Consider the following 19,785-nt stretch of genomic DNA (forward strand, 5'->3'; position numbering starts at 1 on the left):
CAGAGCCTCCACCACATGGCTGCCGAGGTGCACAAACACTGAGAGAGAAGGATGCGTGCACGGGACGCCTCGGGGTGGGGTGGGGGGTATTTCTGGAAGCAAAATTTTACGCTTGAGTCCAACTCTGCATTTTATGTAAAATCAATCTATGCAGAAAGCAGAAAGGAGTTTTAGGGGACATCTTTGGAGAAAGGGTGTCTGCCCAGGATTCTGAGAGCTTCCCTGGTTATTGGCCTAAATAGGTTGACTTGCCCGTTGTTTTTGACCGAGGTCTCTCACCTTAGATGGAGAATCATTTCTTTCCAAATGGTCAGAATCGCCCATCAACAGGACTCCCTGCAAGAGTCAGGCTGGGAAATTCAGGAAAATCAGATCGTTGAACCAACGTGTCCACACTGACCCCTCCCCATGGGGCACCGAAAGCTCGCAACCTCTGTTTCTCTGCCTTATCCTGCAGGCAATATTTCCCCCACATTTTGTAAAATAAATAATTCAAAATATAATGAAAAACCCAGGCAAGGACAGGTGCTGGCTTGCAGATGTGCTCTGTCTGTTATCAGTGACTCATAAAACTCACATCTGCGGGTCGTTCCCAGGCTAAGGGGCGCAGCAGAGAGTGTGGAATGCTGAAGCAGCAACCCGGGCAGAGACACGCCCGCACCCACCCCGATTATTACGTTTGTCTTTATAAATAGAGCGTCCTGACTCCAGTGGCCACCATAAGAAAAGGCCAACGGTTGAGTTCTCTTTTCCTCAAATATCTACACAAATCCTCAAAAATCTACCAAATTATATCCACTGGCAAACCGGACACTTCTTTATGAGCTCTCCAATTGCCATGATGGTCAAGGGCCAAGTCTCAGCCAGACCCAAATACCCACCCCTATTAAACAATCCACTTTGCATTAAGGCTTATGACAGAATTCCTTTAAATAAAAAGCCCAATTAATATGATATTCCAAGGTCACATCTGTCACATAAAATGGACCAACTAAGACCAATAAATGTGGGCCGGTTGGCTTGGCTGTCTTGACTCCCCAGTTACCAATGTGACAGCTTGGTGATCACCTTCTGCTGGACAAGACTCTGAGCCACGTATGTGGCTTTTGTATGAGGCAGTATCACATGAAAACTGAAGACCTGGGTGTCCCATAAAGCTTATCTTTTAGCCATCTTAGGAAATTTGGGTTTAAATTCCCTATTCCCCTCCATCGTCAAAAATATATTAATTTTGATCAATCACATCAGACCACTTTGGTTAGATGACTGTGACCACTGGGGGAAAAAACAACTGGAGCAAACAGATGAGTAGCCCTTTAGAAAAACCAAAGGATGATGAACCGGTGTGGGTCACACTTCCCGGAAGCCTTTACAGCTCATCCCTCGAAGGCACAGTGTCCAGGGAGGTTGGCGGCGGCAGTGCCTCTGTGTTCTTGGCATTGCTGTGAATGTGACCTTGCTTCCGGGACTTCCAGGAATGTGTCCTGTCCCAGTCGGTGGCCACTGTCTCATTGTCCCAGATGGTCGAGGTTTCTGTGTCACTCAGATACCCCGGCTGGCCTGTGTAGTGTGTGGGGTAGATGAGCAAGGGTTCTGCAGAGAAGGCCTTCAAGTCCCTGGATTCATAATGCTCCTTGTACTCGGCTCTAAAAACGAGAGATGCATGGGCATGTGAGAGGGCAGAAGCTCACAGGATGGGAACAAAGGGTGGGGGAGAGCTGCTTGTTCTCTCTCAAAAAGTGTTCTTTGTGCAAAACTTTAGTCTACAAACACAGTAAAGCTTCTTTAAAAGCTTTCAGAAGACTTATGCAAATAAGCCAAAAGGTCATAATAGTTTTGTTGTACTTGGATAGACTAGTTAAAGGATGAATTTCAGGTCTTACTCTACAAGTTAAAAATTAAGCTCTATTGGACCATAACGATAACTAAGCGTGATCATTTTACCAAAAAATGCCCTGTTCCTGGATTACTAGATTAGACACCTGAGACCTGGACAGCAGCGATGGGAAGTGAGGCTTGGAGGCATTCCACCTCTGCTTTGCATTCTGGCTCCAGCAGACGTAAAGTAGGGGGATAACTGGCCTCCCTCCCACGGCTCCTGTGCAGATTATATGAGGTGACACTGTGTGGCTCCTAGGTCCATGAATACATCATAAGTATTAATTTCCCTTCTCTTTAGGGGATAATGGTTTGACCTCCATGTCTCTGCAGGGACACAGAGATAAAGTCAGTCTCTCGTATGTTGTATAAAAGAGGGTGAGAAGCTCCTTGTTAACTAAGGCCAGGAAAAAGGAAACGAACAGGATACAGCATGCAAAATGTCAATACCTAAAACGAAGATCATCTAGTGAGGAGATCACCCAGCAACGGAGAGAAGGAGCTGAGGTTAGAACCCGGTCTCCTACTGCATTCATGGGCTTAGAAGTCACTGACTGAGTAGCTATGATGTGTAGCATTTGGACTAGGCTCTAAGGACACAGAGATGTATGATTATTCCCGCCTCAAGGGGTTCATAGTGTACTGGGGAGACCAATGGACAAACCATCAATGACCACACCTGAGCATCACACTGCCTTCTTCTATGGATGCCCTGCTCAGGTGACACCTCCATGTCCCCTGGACCACTCACACATCTCTGTGATCACAGGTATCACAATATGTCACAGTGATTTGTACATGAGTCTGGGGTTTCAACCAAATTGTGAACTCTGCAAGGATGGGTCCCACTGCCTAGCCAACAGTACACACAAGGAACTGAGTCAGGTGAATGGAAAATTTGGGGGTGTTTAGGAAGATAACCTTCACCTTGAGGCGTATGAGGTTATAGAAGCAAGAAAAGCAAGGACAGGGGAAGGGCCACACAGATTACACTCAGTTAAACCATACACTGGGTGTTACAAAGAAGCCCTGGGAAAGGCACTCACCACCTCTGCCTCATCTTCCCCATCTGTAAAAGGGGATAACCACTTGAGTTAGCCTCTCTCAGTCAGGATTTCAGAAAGATCATTTAGGAAAGCAGTACAACTTTAGAAAATGTTAAGTCCTACCCAGAAACTGAACAGTATAATTCATGAACAGGCTGTGTGCAATGGGCAGATGTTCAGGGAGACTCACACAGGATGCTTGTTGTACATGATTGGCAGAAACTCGTCCACTGGCAGCATCTTCCCAAAAGGATTGGCTCCAACCAGCTTCTGTGCTCCTTCCAGAGAGATGACGTAGCCTAGGGTCCAGTAGGAGTAGTCAGCTTCAACCAGATTTAGCACATTGGGTACCGCCTTCTCTGGCTCTTTTACTTGCATCCTCTTCCTACCAATATAACTAAAAGGAAGCAGGCAGAGGACAGAGATTCCAACTTGAGTATTAGGCATAGATAAGGACGCAGTGCAGCTTAGGTTTATGCAGACACCTTTGAAAGCTTGCATCTTATGTTTAATGTATCACATCACAAAATGCATCTCATCAACAACCATGACTGCCATCTGCCATCAATGGTGCCATTTCCTTGGCTCCATGTATCAGGACCCCAACTATTCCTGCCTAGTGGACTGTGTTCAAGCCAGAAAGTTAAAACGAATAGAGAGATGAAAAGATCTTTCAGATCATTTCCCAAAGATGGGTTGGGATATCTAGCTGTATACACAGAGGTTAGAAAGGGTCCCAAAAGGCCAGATGTGAGAATTTGGAGGCGGTTGTCTTCAACTCCCCAGAGTTCCAGCCTCGCATGCTTTTTGCATAGCTCTCCAAATGCTGGTGGTAAACACGGGACAGAAAAGCTGCAGGAAAGAAACAGTCTGCAGTAAAGGACCTACGAATTCAAGAGCAGCCCCTAGGGTTTCATTCTGGGGAGTGTGAATGACAACGCCCAAAAGGCTTTCTCCCCTCACACCCATCTAGCTGCCCCTGCTTCCTCCTGGGCACTCTGCTCTGAGTGCCCTCCTGCAGCACAGGTGCACCTTCTGCCCTGCCCGCCTTCCTACTCCACTCACGGATCTGTGATCTGTTACTGTTGTCTGGTACCTGTTTGATTTTGGCTTGATGCGAGCAAGTTGAGGAGTTGCTGATACTGCCTGCTAGGTAAAGCAGTACTTCTCTCTTTTGCCCTGAAACTGTCTTTTTCAACATTCAAGGGATTCTCCTTTGTCAAAGCATCTCAGCATTCAACCTTCAGTTCTTCTGAGGATGTCAAACATGTATCCTCTCCGTCACCTCTTTTTCAGACTAACGAGTCTAAATTTCTCTAGTATGAAATGTGGCTCAAGTGATTGAGCAACTGAGTTTGAGCTCACCTTTACTTTAATTAACTTAAATTTAAATGTAAAAGTTGAAGCCGTGTAAAATATGCTTTTCCATGAAACCAGTTTATTGTTTTGGTAGGTCTACAGTTTAACAGTGGAAAAATTAGCTTCTTTTTTTTTTTTTTACACATTTAGTTTTATTGTAACAAAGCAACTTGTACACTTTTAACGTTTAAAACTGAGCATCATCTTTTCCTTTCCAGTGAAACAAAAAGAAAATTTAAAAATAAACAGAACAAAATTACAATAGAGAATGTCAATTCCAAATAAGATCCTACAGGTTCTGCTGATTCTCCCATTGAGTGGAAGGGCTCAAGTCATCATTAGGAGAGAATTTTATTTTAAAAGTGTCATCTTAAGCTGCAAGGATGTCCGTTAAACATCACAATTAAACATGCCAAAGGAGAAGCCATGTTGTCAAAATGCCCACTTAACCCACCCAAACATCTCAAACCCACCCTTTGCTGACCCCATTCTTAAAATTAAAAAAAAATTTTTTTTTGTTTGTTTTTTTAAACAAGAGAAAGTAGACAGATACATGGTGGTAAATGCTAACTGTCCATATTCACATAGAGACACAGTGTAATCTCTGAGCCCAATATACAGAGAAAGGAGGAAAAAAGCTAGAGTTCTATGCACTACTACACAGGGGCCTAGCACCCTCCAGCTTCCAGCAGAGCGAAGGGAGCAGAAGGTTTTTCTTTTTTCCCACAGAGCACGGTGGTGGTGATTCCATACAGTTTTTGTGGAGACAGGAAGGGATAAAAATGAATTTGGAACATAAAGGGGTAGAGATTCTTTTCCCATTGTATTCTGCTCAAGGCATTTCCCCCCAGCAAGTTGAGAACCATGGTGTAGAGAAAAGAGACCTCAAGAACAGGGCGACTGAGCACAAGAGGGGGGAAAAATGGGGGGGGGGGGAAGGGACTGCAACTTCCTCCCAGAGACTGGAGAAAATTAAAAAAAAAAAAAAAAAAAAAAGGAAGGTTGGAATCCATCAGTGTTCTATTAGTCATCTTGTCCTTCATCCTCCTCTCCTTCCTCCCCTTCATCATCATCTTCATCTTCTTCACCTTCATCCTCATCCCCTTCTTCATCAATATCTTCCAATCCTTCTTCTTCTTCATCATCATCATCATCATCTTCTTCTCCTTCCCCTTCTTCATCATCCATATCAGGAACCAAGTAGTACTGTAACGGATCTGGCCAAATATCATCTTTGATGACTTCTCCCAACTCATCTGCACCTGCATCAGAATGGTCAGTCAACCAGGCAAAGAAGCTCTCCGGTTCCTCAGGCTGCCTCTTCCTGCTGGCTTTATTCTGTGTTTGACTTGAACGTTTCGTCAAATCCTTTCCAGATTTCCATTTGATTTCAGTGGACTTTGAAGATGGATCACCACTCTCATTCAGATGAAATTCTTTGGAAAGAACTTGATTTTCGAAATAAGGATTTTCATCAAAAATAAAAATCTATTCTGTAACCTGATTTAATATCTTCAAATTCTGTCACTTCAACTCTGGTCAAATAATGCAGCGCCTCTTCATCTTCCTCCCCAAGCAGTGCAGACACTTGCGGATGGTTGACGAATGTTGTTACCCCCAAATTTGGGATTTTGGCGATCCATTCTGACCTCTTCTGAAAAAATGGTTGGCGGAGTTTATTATATTTCTGTTCTGCTTTCAAGATCTCCTCACTGGCTTGTTCATTAAGTCTGTCTATTTCATTTTGTACTTCATCAATATGTTCAATTGCTTCTTGCTGTTCTTTTCCTGAGGTCTCGTCGGCCCCGTCGTGGTTGGAGTTGAGTTCCTTTTTACTGACTTTGGCCGCCGGCGCCGACCTGGTGCTGTGCCGCGGTCGGGAGGGGGGAGCGGGGAGGGGGAGAGCGGGGAAGGCGAAGGGGGCGGGCAGGCGGCCTCCCCTCCCGCCACACGCGCGGGCGCTCGTCGGTCCGGCCGCCTCCTCCCGGCGCTCGCTCGCGGCCTGACGACGAGGGCGGGGCTGGGGCGGCGCGCCGGGCCCCGGCCAGGGCTCCTGCTTACGGAGGGGGGGGGGAGGCGGCGGAGGGGGGGGGAGGCGGCGGAGGGGGGGGAGGCGGCGGAGGGGGGGGAGGCGGCGGGCGGCGGCGGCGGCGGGGGGGGGGGGCGGCGGCGGCGGGCGGCGGCGGCTCGGCTCCCTCACTGGCGCTCCGCTCTCTGCGATCCAGCTCGCTGCTCGCTCTCCCCAGCCGCCTCCTCCTCCACCTCCTCCTTCTCACCGAAAAATTAGCTTCTTAATTGAGATGGGTTTTTTAAAAAAATTTTATTTGACTTCTCAAAATACATTGTGCTTGATTTTCACGCCCCTTTACCCGTCCCTCCCCCTGCCCCCCGAGATGTGTTCTAAGTGTAAAATACACACAGGATTTTGAAGACTTAGTACAAAAAAATGTAAATGATCTCATTAATGGTTTTTAAATATTAATTACATGCTAAAATAATAATATTTGGATATGTTGGGTTAAATAAAATGTATTATTAAAACTAATTTCACCTAATTTATTTTTACCCTTTTAATGTGATTACTAGAAAATTTAATATGACATATGGGTTTGAACAGCACTCCGTAGATGATTCCAATGACTTGTTCTATTCTTCCCATTTACTATTTCCTTTTTATGGAAAAATTTCATGTAGCAATGATGGACAGCTAATTAGCTTTCATGTTTTGGGCTTAAGTAGCATTTGTTTTTTCTTCATTTTAGAAAATGAGAGGTAAAATTTGAAACTGCTATAGTTCTTTAAGATTATATAATATTTTAAAATGGAATATTTTTACTATACCAATCTGTGAAATTTAAAAAACATTATTTTCCTGTATCCGTATCAGGACAACTGTCCTTGGATCTATCGGTACTTTGTCCTGAGAAATGCGCCAACCGGGCCACATGGGGACAGGGATGTATCCCGGTTCTAAGCCTTAGGCTCCCTGAGTTGCATCTTCTGTGATTATGAGGCTTAAGTGAAAGTTGTCTTTACACATGTCACATGGGCATAAAGTAACTGCCATGTTCCATGCCCATGAGAACTAAACCACAGGCTACAGAGCCATAGATTTAGAAAGGCTGAAGTGCAGAGACTTCTGGAGGATATATGAAAAAACTGTGATCTCAAGGGACGGTGCAGAAGACCAGATCTAATCACATGACTAACGTCTGACAGGGAGCAGGTCTCTTTTTACTATATGGTAATGATTTCTGGGTCTATTTTCCATTCGTTAGTTGAGCCATCACAGGTTTCTTCTGAGCTAAGAATGGTCCATTTTCTGAGGGAACAAGTATTCCACCTGGACCCGTGGTTAAGTTTCCCTCGAGGATGAGAGGAGTAAGGATGGCTCCTCTGCTGCAGCTGCTGGAAAGGGATAGGCTCTAATTTGGTGAAATTGCCTTTGATACACAGCTGGAGAGTGAACTAATGCCTGTGAACTTTCTGCCTCAATGGAGGGAAGTAGAAAGTGTTATTTTGCTTTAAAAAGAAAATGAAAGGGAGAGAGAGAGAAAGAGAGGGAGAGAAAGAAAGAGAGGAAAAAGAAGAGGAGGAGGAGGAGGAGAGGAAGGAAGAATGGACGGAAGGAAGAAAGGAAAATGGGAGCCATTCAATTCCCAGCAGCAGCAGACAAGGAGCATTAACTAAACGCCAGCTCAGAGCCAGCACTCACTCGGTAAGCCTGGTTTTCCTGCGTCAGCTTCAGACCCTTCCCCCAAACCAGCTGTCGGTGTTCTCCCTGTTCGTGCAATGTCATTTCCCAACAGAGGAGCTCCCCAGGTGACCCTCCAACCTCCCATGCCAGCAGCGGCTGCAGAGGCAACCTGCTCTCCTGGGAGCTGAGGCTCAGGTATGATGCAGGACTCTTGCCCTTGTGAATGCTTCCTCTCCCCTCTTCACACCCCCTCCATGTGCCACGTTGCTTCGTGGGTGGGATTTCTAAGCCCTGGTCTGAGGCAGACTCCAGGTCTCACAAAGAATCTCCCGTAGTTTCTCACTCTCAAGAGTAGATGGATGCACAAACCAGTGGCTAACCTCTAACCACTCGTTTCTGGGAACATTTACAGAGAGAAAACCAGGTAAATGAAAGCTTGTGCTATATCAGTTACCAGCTGGGGAGGTGGGGTTTTCTGCCCTTTAAAAAGGACTGGGTGGGCTGAGCCCGTGGCGCACTCGGTAGCGTGCTGCGCTAGCAGCGCGGGGACGCTCCCGCCGCGGGTTCGGATCCTATATAACAATGACCGGTGCACTCCCTGGCTGAGCGCCGGTCACGGAAAAAAATAAAAAAATAAAAAAAAATAAAAAAATAAAATAAAAAGGACTGGGTGAGGGGCCGGCCCGTGGCTCACTGGGGAGAGTGAGGTGCTGATAACACCAAGGCCCCGGGTTCGGATCCCATATAGGGATGGCCGGTTAGCTCATTGGGTGAGCATGGTGCTGACAACACCAAGTTAAGGGTTAAGATCCCCTTACCGGTCATCTTTTAAAAAAAAAAAAATAAATAAAAATAAATAAAAAAATAAAAAGGACTGGGTGCCTCTCAGTGCCCTCTGATAAGCTTGTCTAGTCACTCACATCAGTTCCCAGTCCAGCTGAGCCTGGTCAATGTCATCCATCAGCTTCATCAGCTTCCTCTTAAATTGATGCTCAAAACGCACATCATCCTCAATAACAAGAGCCTTCTCCAGTTCTCGGTCAATTACCTGTAAAGGTCATCAGTGGGAAGACACCCTATGAAAAGTTCGATACCCATTTCGCATTAGATAAAAAAGCACTGAAAAGACAAGAGTATAGTAGCATACTTGTAACAGCTCATAACTGGAATCTAAGCAAATGCTTATTTATCCATTCTCAGTAGAATGGATAAATAAACTGTGGCATATTCATAGCAATGAGAATCCATGATCTACAATTAAATACAGTGCAATAGGTGGGCCTCCCAAATGTAATGTTGAGATTACATATACCATGTGACTCCATTCATATAAAAGAAAGTACAAAAATGAGAAAAGCTATTCTCTGCTGTTGGAAGTCAGGATAGTGATTACCCTTGGGGACAAGTGACAAGAAGGAAGTATGGAGGGATGGACTTCTATGCTGGCAACCTGTTTCTTGATCTTGGTGCTGATTAACATGGGTGTGTTGTTCAGTTTGTGAAATTTTATTAAGCTGTATCTTATGATCTACATACTCTTATACATATCTATTACATTTCATTTAAACTTTAAAGAAAAAAAGACAGGCACAGACTGGATTTTTAAATGAAAGAAGGCATTCAAGGGGCCTTTATTTAGAGACTTCCTTTTTTTTTATAGGAACTGACCCTTAATCAGGAACCTCACACTCCAATAACACCTCCATCGATGTCTTGATCAGTAAGACATGGGTTTAAGTTTGCTCTGCCACATCTTACCTGGACAAGTTATTTAATAATTTCTTCTTGTGTGAAATGGGTTCATTCCTCCCAACCAGCTTACATGACTTCTGTGTGACTTTTGTATGAAGTCACTTAATAAATGATGACATGATAGATACATACAAGGCATTCCTGCTAGTAATGTAAATGAATTAATGAGTGTGGCCCCTAGGATGTGGATATCTTCCCCTATCATCATTTTTTTCTGGCCTCGGGTCAGAGGGAGACACAAGGCAGGAACAGCTCTCAGGCATACTTCTAGACAGTTATAGGCTCACTTTATATCTGGCCCTAATGTACCTACAAGGTTCCACTCCCCTTTCTCCTTGTTATAAAACTGCACATCTAAATAAAGCATTATTTACCTCTTTCCATACAGAGTGATGGCTAAGGAAGCAGCCGATTTCACCCCTGGTTAGAGGCCTGGAGGAGTAGGGATCTCGATAACCAGGCAGCATTTCAATATTCATGGCTTTCAGTTGACTTGTGTTGAGTGCCCTGCATGATGGAGAACATATCTGAAAGTTAACCAGTCGAGGTATCCCCATCACAGAGGCCAGAGAGAGAGAGAGAGAGAGATCTGCATATTTCTGCAGAACCTCTACACACATAAATAAACACTTGTCAGGTTTCCCATTATTCCTTATGAGTTCCTCCAGGTTAATGTGTCACAGAAGCATAATGACCTTTGTAAAGACAAGAAAAAGTCTTTTGTTTTTATTTTTGTGTATCCCTCATAGTGCTCAACATCATTCTAAACATATCAGTTTTTTGACAACTTTTAGAAAGTACTCTCCTAATGGAGGAGAAGTGGTTTATAGGAGCATTAAACACTTGAAGGGATGAGCGCAGAAATGAGTGAAAAGAGAAGTTGTGTGCTTGTGTGTTTCTTTCCTTTGGACTTAAAATTAAAACAAGGCTAAAAAGCAGAAAAGCATTTCTAGAATAGCGGAGGAAGGACCTCTGAAAATGTACTCCTCCATAATAGCAATAAGGGCAATGGCAAAAATTGTCAAAATTAACTTTTCCAAAACTCTGGAAATTAACTAAAGGCTTGCAATAATCCAAAGAGTATTTATTCAAGAAAAACTGCTGAATCTCTACAAACACAGTGAACTTTGCAGAGTTTATACTTTCCCTGATCTCATCCCTTCCTTCCCACCCTACAGAAACCTTGAAAACCATGAGTTTCACAATTATGGTAGCTATGAAAACCATCAGCCTAGCAGCCACTAGAGGAGAAAGAATAGATTATGACTCTCCTAAACAACTATCCTCAGAAAATAGTCCCTATTCAACCTGTCTTGTGGCTCTCTGAAAAGCTCCATTCTCAGAGTTTGTCTTCATTTGACCTCACTCATAGTTCATGGTGTGGGAACAGCCCTATCAGCAGGGCATTTGTCAAAAATCATCAGTAATAACTGTGTAACATTATGGCTGTTGGAGCAGCATCACCAGTTAAGGCTAATAAGCTGACCAAGATCTTAAAAGGAAAAACTGGGGAATAAGATGTCTACAGGAGGTTTTGAAAAGCTCTGACATATTCCTGAGAATCTAGAAGGCCCCAGGCATATTCAGAGCTGTGTACTTGCTCAGGAAAGACCTGAGAAAGTCCTAATCTCTCACCTCTAGTTGACCTTGAGGACCCAGGAAAAAAGTCAGTGAAGGCAAACAGATTAAACACTGCAATCACAAGCATAATGAGTTTAAAAAATTATCCAACTATGTACTGTCTGCAAGAGACAGTCTTTAGATTAAAAGAAATAAATAAGTTGAGAGTAAAAGGATAGAAAAAGATATACCATGTAAAGAGGAACCTCAAGAAAGCTGGAGGAACAATATTAGTATCAGACAAGATAAAATTTCTAGACAAAATTTATTCCAGAGAAAAAGGACATTTTTTAATGATAAAAGGATAAATCCATCAGAAAGACATAATAATTATAAATATATATGCACCTAACAACAGCACCCCCAAAACATGAAGTAAAAACTGGCAGAATAAAAGGAGAAACAGAAAACTAAACAATAACAGTGGGAAACTTCAATATCCCACTTTCAATATGGATAGAACGACTAAGCAGGAGAACAACAAGAAAACAGAAGACTTGAATAACTCTATAAACCAACTAGACCTAACAGACATCTATAGAACACTCCACCCAACAATAGCAAAATACACATTTTCAAGTGCACCTGGAATATTCTCTAAGAAAGTCCATATGTTAGACCATATAGACAATCAGTCAAGCTCAGTATACTTAAAAGGATTGAAACCACGCAAAATATGTTCTCCAACCATAATGGAATAAAATTAGAAATCAATAAAAAAAATTTTGGGAAATTCACAAATATGTTATATTAAACAGCACAGCCCTAAATAACCAATGGGCCAAATAAGAAATCACAAGGGAAATTAGAAAATACTTTGAGATAGATGAAAACACAGCTTACTAAAACCTATGTGATGACTCTAATACAGTACTTAGAGGTATAGTTTTAGTTATAAATGCCTATATTAGAAAAGAACATCTCAAATAAATACTCTAACCATCCATTTTAAAAAGTAGAAAATGAAGAACAAACTAAAAGCAAGCAGGAAGAAGGAAATAACAAAGACTATGTGGAAATAAATGAACTAGAGAATAGAAAAACAGTAGAGAAAATCAACAAAAACCAAAAGTGAGTTCTTTGAAAAGATCAACAAAATTGAAAATCCTTTACCTAAACTGATGAATTAAAAAAAAAGAGAGTAGACTCAAATTATCAGAATCAGAAATGAAAGAGGAGACATCCCTACTGACCTTACAGAGCTAAAAAGGCTTATAAGAGAATACGATCAGGGATGGCTGATTAGTTCACTTGGGAGAATGTGGCGCTGATAACACCATGGTCAGGGGTTTGGATCCTGTGCTGGTCAGCCACCAAAAAAAAAAAAAAAAGGATACTATGAACAGCTGTATCAGCTATATGCCAACAAATTAGATAACCTAGATGAAATGGATAAATTGATAGACAGATACAAATTACTAAAATTGACTCAAGAAGAAATAAAAATTCGGAATAGACCTATAACAAGTAAAGAGGTTAAATTAGTAATCAAAAAATTACCCAGAACCAGATGGCTTTACTGGAAAATTCTGCCAAATGTTTACAGAAGAATTAATACTAATCCTTCACAAACTCTTCCAAAAAATAGGAAAAGGGGGATCACATACCAACTGATTCAATGAAGCTAGTATTATTCTGATACAAAATCAAGGACATCACAAGAGAACTATAGACCAATATCTCTGATTAATATAGATGCAAAAATCTTCAAGAAAATACTAGCAAACAGAATCCAGCAACATATAAAGGGATTATACTTGTACAGCATGACCAAATTGGATTTATCACAGGGTTGCAAGTTTGGTTTAACATATAAAAATTAATGAAAGTAATGCATCATATTAATAGACAAAAGCCACATGATCATGTTCATAAATACAGAAAAAGCATCTGACAAAATCCAATGTCTTTTCACAATAAAAATACTTGACAAAATGGTTTTAAAGGGGAACTTTTTCAACCCAATGAAGGTCATCTGTAAAAATCCCACAGCTAATATCATAGTTAATTGTGGAAGAATAAATACTTTCCCCCTAAAATCAGGAACAAGAATGTCTGTGCTGACCACTTCTATTCAATACTGTGTCAAGGATCTAGCCAGGATAATAGGCAGGAAAAAAAGTAAATGCTATCCAGATTGGACAGGAAGGAGTAACAATATCTCTATTTGCAGATGACACGGTCTTGTATATAGAAAATTCTAAGGAATACACACACCCAAAGAAAAAAACTATTAGAATTGATAAATGAGTTCAGCAAGGTTGTGGGACATACAATCAAGATACAAAAATCAATTGTTGGCTGGTTGGTAGCTCACTTGGTTAGAGCATGGTGCTTATAACACTGAGGTCAAGGGTTCTGATCCCCTTACTTGCCAGCCACCAAGAAAAAATATTGTATTTCTTTACAGTTAGCAATGAAAAATCTGAAAACAAAATTAAGGAAACAATTTCATTTAACCATAGCATCAAAAAGAGCAAAACACATTTCATTGAATGATAGATCAAAAAATAAAATACTCAGGAATAAATTTAACAAAATAAATGCAAGACTTTTACATTGAAAATGGCAAAACATCATTCAAAGAATGAAAGAAGATCTAAATAAATAGAAAGACATCCTATGATCATGAATTGGAAGACGTCATATTGGTAAGACAGCAATACACCCTCAATTGATCTATAGACTCAATGCAATTCCTATCAAAATCCCAGCTGCCTTTTTTTAAATGTGAAATTTGACAAACTAATTCTAAAATTCATATGGAAATGCAAGGTACCCAGAATAGCTAAAACAATCCTGAAAAAGAATAACAAAGTTGAAGGATTCATACTTCCTACATGTAAAACTATAATCATCAAGATATTGTGGTACTGGCATCAGGAGAGACAGATAGATCAAGTGAATAGAATTGGGAGTTCAGAAATAAACCCTTTCCTTTATGGTCAATTGATTTTTGACAAGGATGCCAAGACAATTCAATGGAAAAATAACAGTCTTTTCAACAAAGGGTGCAGGAACAACTGGATAACCATGTACAAAAGAATGAACTTGGTCCCCTATATCATACCATATACAAAAATTAGCTTAACATGGATAAAGATTTAAATGTAAGACATAAAACCGTAGAACTATTAGAATAAAACATAGGAGCAAGTGTTTATGGCTTTGAATTTGATAATGGATCCTTAGCTATGACACCAAAAACACAGGAAATGAGAATAACAAAATGCAAATTGGATGTTATCAAAATTAAAAACTCTTTTGTATCAATGGACACCATCATGAAAGTGTGAAAATCCATAAACTGGGAGAATTTTTTTTAAATTATATATTTGATATGGGATTTATATCCAGAACATATAAAGAACTCTCACAACTCAACTAGCATCCCTGGTTCATGTGGCCTATGAATGGGTCTGGAGATCTTGTGGGTATTTGAAGCCAGTGGTTCCCAAACTCTACTACTGCACTCAGAAATAGGGTTGCCAGATTTAGCAAGTAAAAACACAGAACACTCAGTCAAATTTAAATTTCAGTAAACAATAATTTTTTTTTAGTATAACTAAGCCCCATGCAATGTTTCAGACAAATTAAACTGGTCCTGTATTTTATATGGAATCCCTATCCAGGAATCACCTCCAGATCCTGGGCACAGCCCCAGAGGTCATAACTCAGCAGGTCTGAGATGGGACTTAGGAAAGTCCCCTCTTAACACTCCTTGGGGACTCTGATGTGAGTGTCCAGACCACACTGATAAAATTCTCTAAGGGAGTCACCAGAACTTCAAGAGCTGCTGTCCACACTCCTTGGGAGTATATAAACAGAGAACAAAGTCACACTAACAAATAACATGGAAATGCACGTTTTGTAAAAATAAATGTGTTGAAATGGTTTAGGATGCTAAATAAAAGAGCAAGGCAAGGCAAAAGAAAATAAAATAACAACAACAAAATCTCCTGAAGGAATCCAACCAGGTGACTTTCCTGCCACGTTTCTGGGAAAAGTGGCCAACATGATCACCCCAAGTGGATTGTGGCAGGCATCTCATGCAACAGGACGTAAAACCCTTTGTGAAATTTTCTGTTTATTTTCTTCAGGTCGCCCAGTTTCAGCACAGTGCTCTAAGTCAGGCTCTGAACACGGTTCTGACCACATTCTTTCTATTACACCACAGAGAGCAGAAAACCACCAATGCTACTGCAGGAACCCCCAAAGACAGGGGAAAACCACACCCAGCATGAGTCTTCAGTGTAATGAAAACTGAAGATCAGGCATGGTGAGTGGATTTCAGGCCTGCTCTACAGGGTGAAATTAACTTAAGTGCTACTACAGGTGGCACATGGCTATATAAAAAAATGTGTCTGTCCTCCAGTGACTGAAGAGTCTTAGAGTCCCACCAACTCTTTTTGCAGAAGGCATATCATCCACTGCAGCCACATTTGCAAGGGAAGGAAAAAACCCCAACTCACTTTCCATCCACAGCCTCAACAATCTTGACCTCAATCTCCTGCTCGTACAGTGTGCGCAGCATCCGGTCCCGCCTGTCCTTTCTGCGTTTGAGGTTTATCATGAAAATCTAACGTAGGAAGAAAAATGGAAAAGAAACACAAATGACTCAAGTCTATTTTAGGCTGTTTGAAAAGTTCAGTAAATGTGAAGACCAACGTTTTGGGTAGAATAAGGAGTGGCAAGGACAGGGAAAACTGAGAGGAAGATTTGTTTATGTTTCATAGGAGGTCTCTGTAGGGCAAATGATATTGCTCCAAACTGAATTACTTTCAGAACTCAGTCATTTGTAGTGACTTAACCCTCTCTTTGTCTCTCTGAGGCTCATGGGTAAGCACATCCTCCCTGCTCTTGAGAAAGAAAAGTTCGACAAGTTACGCTTCAGGAGGTATACCCAAATAGCATTTTGCATGCCATAAAAATATACAATTATCATGGGTCAATTAAGGAAAACTAATTAAAAAGAGAGAGAGAAACAGAGGGTAGAATAGTGGTCACCAGTGACAGGAGGAGAAATGCTGGTAGACTGGTACAAAGTTACAGACTCACAGTCAGACAGGAAGAGTAAGTTCTGCTGCTCTGGGGTGACTATAGCTAATAATATCGTATTGTATGTTTCAAGATGGCCAGAAAAGAAGCCCTTGAATGTTAAAACTGGAAAGACCTGGTAAATGTTGAGATGATAGATATGCTAACTATCCTGATTGGATCATTATGCAATATACGCACGTATTGAGACAACAAACTGTGCCCCATAAAAATGTACAATGTAAAAAAAACCCCCAAAACCCCCCACACCACAGAACTGACCCAGTAAAGGTTTGTCAATTTCGATCTTTTCAAAGATGAAAAAAGAGGCCAAAAGAATTAAACCCAAAACATACAACACTAAGGTGTAGGAGGCAGTTTCACAAGAGATGAAACATATCAGCAGATCTGAGTTCAAGTCCTGACTGTTAATTTGCTAAAAGCATTAGCCTCGGACCAGTTCCTATGCCTCAGTTTCCTCATCTGTAAAAGTGGGATAATAACCCTCCTCCCTCAGGAATACTACATGTTAGCATCACTATAATTTTCATCCACTGTACATAAATTTAAAGTCATTCAAAGAATAAGAAAAATCTAAAGTCTTAACACATTGCTTTATTTCCAAAGGTTCCAAACCAAATTATCAATGTCTCAATTTCAGTAGCTTCATTGCTGGAATTTGCCAACTCCCTTAAAGACAAGGGAATTTTTCTGAAAGAAGTAAAGAGAAGGGTCCCTGCCCTTGGGGGCAGTTCCTTGACAAAGAAGGAATGGGGAATGGGAAAGGCACAATTTCTGCATCATGTGGATCTGCAGATGCTGTAGAGGACACCTACTAGTCCATGAACTACCAAAGAACATGCATTCAGATCTCCCCCATGAGGGCTGGGTCCACCTGTAGCCCCTCACCTTAGCCCCTAAATTTCTATTGGCTGCCCTGAATATATACATGTCATGAGGTCACTACAAGGAGTTACAGATAATGAGGTTGTCCTGACTATTCCCAGATTAAAGGAACCCCAGAAGTACCTAAAGCCTCATGAATGCTATTACAGGTTAATTAGTGTTTTAATAAAGCCTCCTTGCTACAAGCAGTAATAAACTCATTTTGAATTGTTAACTAGTCCTCCAAAATTGGGAGACTTCAGCTGCCAGCAAGAAATGACGATGACACACAGCGTAGTGAAGAAGAAAGCTACAGGAATACGTCAGATGACACTGGCTTTATCCTGATTGGCACCGGATGACTCTGAGGAGGACCTTGACTGTTTCTGAGTCCAGTGCCCTCATCTGGAAAAAGAGGGAGTTGAAGAAACTCATCTCTCAATATCAGTTATAGATTAAAACTTCTATGATATGTGATTTATAATAAAGTTTGCTTTATGCTAAAGCCAGAATAAAGAAAAAACTTTGAATTATAACCAGTCTAGAGTTCAGACTATACTGCGTTAAGGTTTGGTTCACATGGTCATGAATACATGTTTTACTGGGATCAGAAGGTATACTAACTAAAATTTCAACATTTCCTTGTAAAATAATCTCATTTGTATCCATTTATAAATCCCTGGGCAAAGAAAATGAGGAAGCAAGATGTCCTCTTTGAAGAAATTATTTACCTGATTTAGGGCAAAGTAGGTTAAGTGCATCATAATTTTATTACCTTCTTTGTTTTTATTTTTTAAAAAAAACATAATTTCTGTGGTGACTCTATTTGCCCTATTACTTGGGAGTTTATAACTTAATGGGTTGTGTTGTTAGGTTTCATTTTCTCCTTGTTTAGAATCATACTCTGATGGGCCATGTTCCATCTCCCAGTTTTATAGATATGGAACATGTCTGTAAAATATACATATTTTTTTTCCATGAAGGACAGGGCACTTCCTCATGTGTAAACATGCAGCCACCTGGGGTCATTCTAGGAGAGCAAAAACAAAACAAAACAAAAAAATAAACAGAAATGCATCTAATAAAGTCCCCTTAAACCAGAAACCTTCAGTCAATGAGACTTTAGTAAATACCAATCCAGTTGCAGGCCCCGTCAGGACAAGTGTAATAAAAACTGTAGCCACGAAGGAAAAACACAGACAGTTCGCTCATACTTAGTGAACAGTAAACAGAGAAAAGAGCCACAGAGCCAAATGTAGCCCAGACACCACCAACGAGGTCACAGAGTGCTGGGAGGGTTGACAAGGCCCTTGAAAATCCCTTTTTCCACCCTCCCATCTCTGTTCCAGGCAGAGAGATAATTACCTTGGGCTCAGGGAAGTAGTCCCTGTGTCACTTGCTAGAGTTGGCATTTTCCAGGCCTCTAGGAATGACCCAGTACTTATACCATTTCCTGCTAAGTGAAGACCAGAACTAGGAGATCCTAGTCTTGTTCCATTTTATTTGCTTTGGTTTGGTCCTCATAGGAATGTGTTTTTAGGAGGAAAAATGAAGATATATATATAAAGATACTTGGGTCCTTTCACCTAGAAAAGTGAGAGCTGTAGGGAAGGAAAAGTACAGTGATCTGTGGAAGCTGTGTGGCATGGGCCAACCCTCTCTGTAGCCCTGACTGTTTGTTTGTTTAAATAGAATTTATTTTTTAGAGCAGTTTTAGGTTATTGCAAAATTGAGCAGAAGTTACAGAGATTTCCCATGTGTGCCCAGCCCCCACATATGCACATCCTCCCCACTGTCAAAATCCCAGAGTGGTGCAGACTGCTACTGTTACAACTGATGAACCTACAGTGACACACTATTATCACCTGAAGTCCATCGTTTATATGGTTCACTCTTTACAGGATTCACTCTTGGTTTTGGACATTCTGTGGATTTTGACAAATGTATAATGGCGTGTATTCATCCACTTTTATAGTATCACGCAGCAGGGTTTCAATTTTTGCTCATATAATTACTTCTCCCAGTGACTGAGCTGATCTCCACTAAGATCCCCTAGACAGGCGTACCCCACACTGCTTCATCTGTACTCTACTCACCTGGCAAGACCCCACTACTCTTTTTATGTTGACCTTTGGTTGACTTAGGCTGACGATTCCTATGTCCTTTGAAAACTGTGACTTACATCCTTGTCTCTGTCTTCATGTTTATACAGTTGATTGGGTCAGCTTCTGTTTACACCTATCTGACTCCATCCGTCCACTGTTTTGGGTTCTAGCTCCTTTGTTAAAAAACGTATTCTAACATTTACTTGTACACAGTTGTGGAGTATGGTGTGCTGTTTCAATACACACATATAACTGCACAATGACCCATTTAGGGTAGACAGTATGGCTTTGTGCCTGTTAGTCCACTGCATCTCCTCCCCCTGCGCCCCCACCCCAGGCTCTGAATCTTCACTGCCCTCAGTTTCACCTCGTCTCATTCTGCCTTCTGGAGAAACAGCATGATAAC

General features: G+C 41.4%; 2 protein-coding genes across 2 annotated transcripts in view; both read right to left on the bottom strand.

Moving 5' to 3' along the window:
* LOC134385166 (procollagen galactosyltransferase 2) overlaps window positions 1–19,785 on the bottom strand; it is a 111,557-nt gene continuing 91,772 nt past the window's right edge. Inside the window, exons 8-12 of the mRNA XM_063107081.1 lie at window positions 15,825–15,931; window positions 10,107–10,239; window positions 8,901–9,028; window positions 3,115–3,321; window positions 1–1,646 (exon numbers count right to left, since the gene is read on the bottom strand). Coding sequence (XP_062963151.1) covers window positions 1,370–1,646; window positions 3,115–3,321; window positions 8,901–9,028; window positions 10,107–10,239; window positions 15,825–15,931 — 852 coding nt within the window. The 3' untranslated portion in view covers window positions 1–1,369. The remainder of the gene's footprint in view (window positions 1,647–3,114; window positions 3,322–8,900; window positions 9,029–10,106; window positions 10,240–15,824; window positions 15,932–19,785) is intronic.
* On the bottom strand, window positions 5,226–8,082 carry LOC134383320 (protein SET-like). The gene is given in 3 exon segments (XM_063104230.1): window positions 5,226–5,762; window positions 5,764–6,336; window positions 7,999–8,082. Coding segments are annotated over 3 exon segments (1,113 nt in total). The 3' UTR covers window positions 5,226–5,306.

Source organism: Cynocephalus volans, chromosome 8 (assembly GCF_027409185.1).
Source record: "Cynocephalus volans isolate mCynVol1 chromosome 8, mCynVol1.pri, whole genome shotgun sequence".
Classification (NCBI taxonomy): Eukaryota; Metazoa; Chordata; class Mammalia; order Dermoptera; family Cynocephalidae; genus Cynocephalus; species Cynocephalus volans.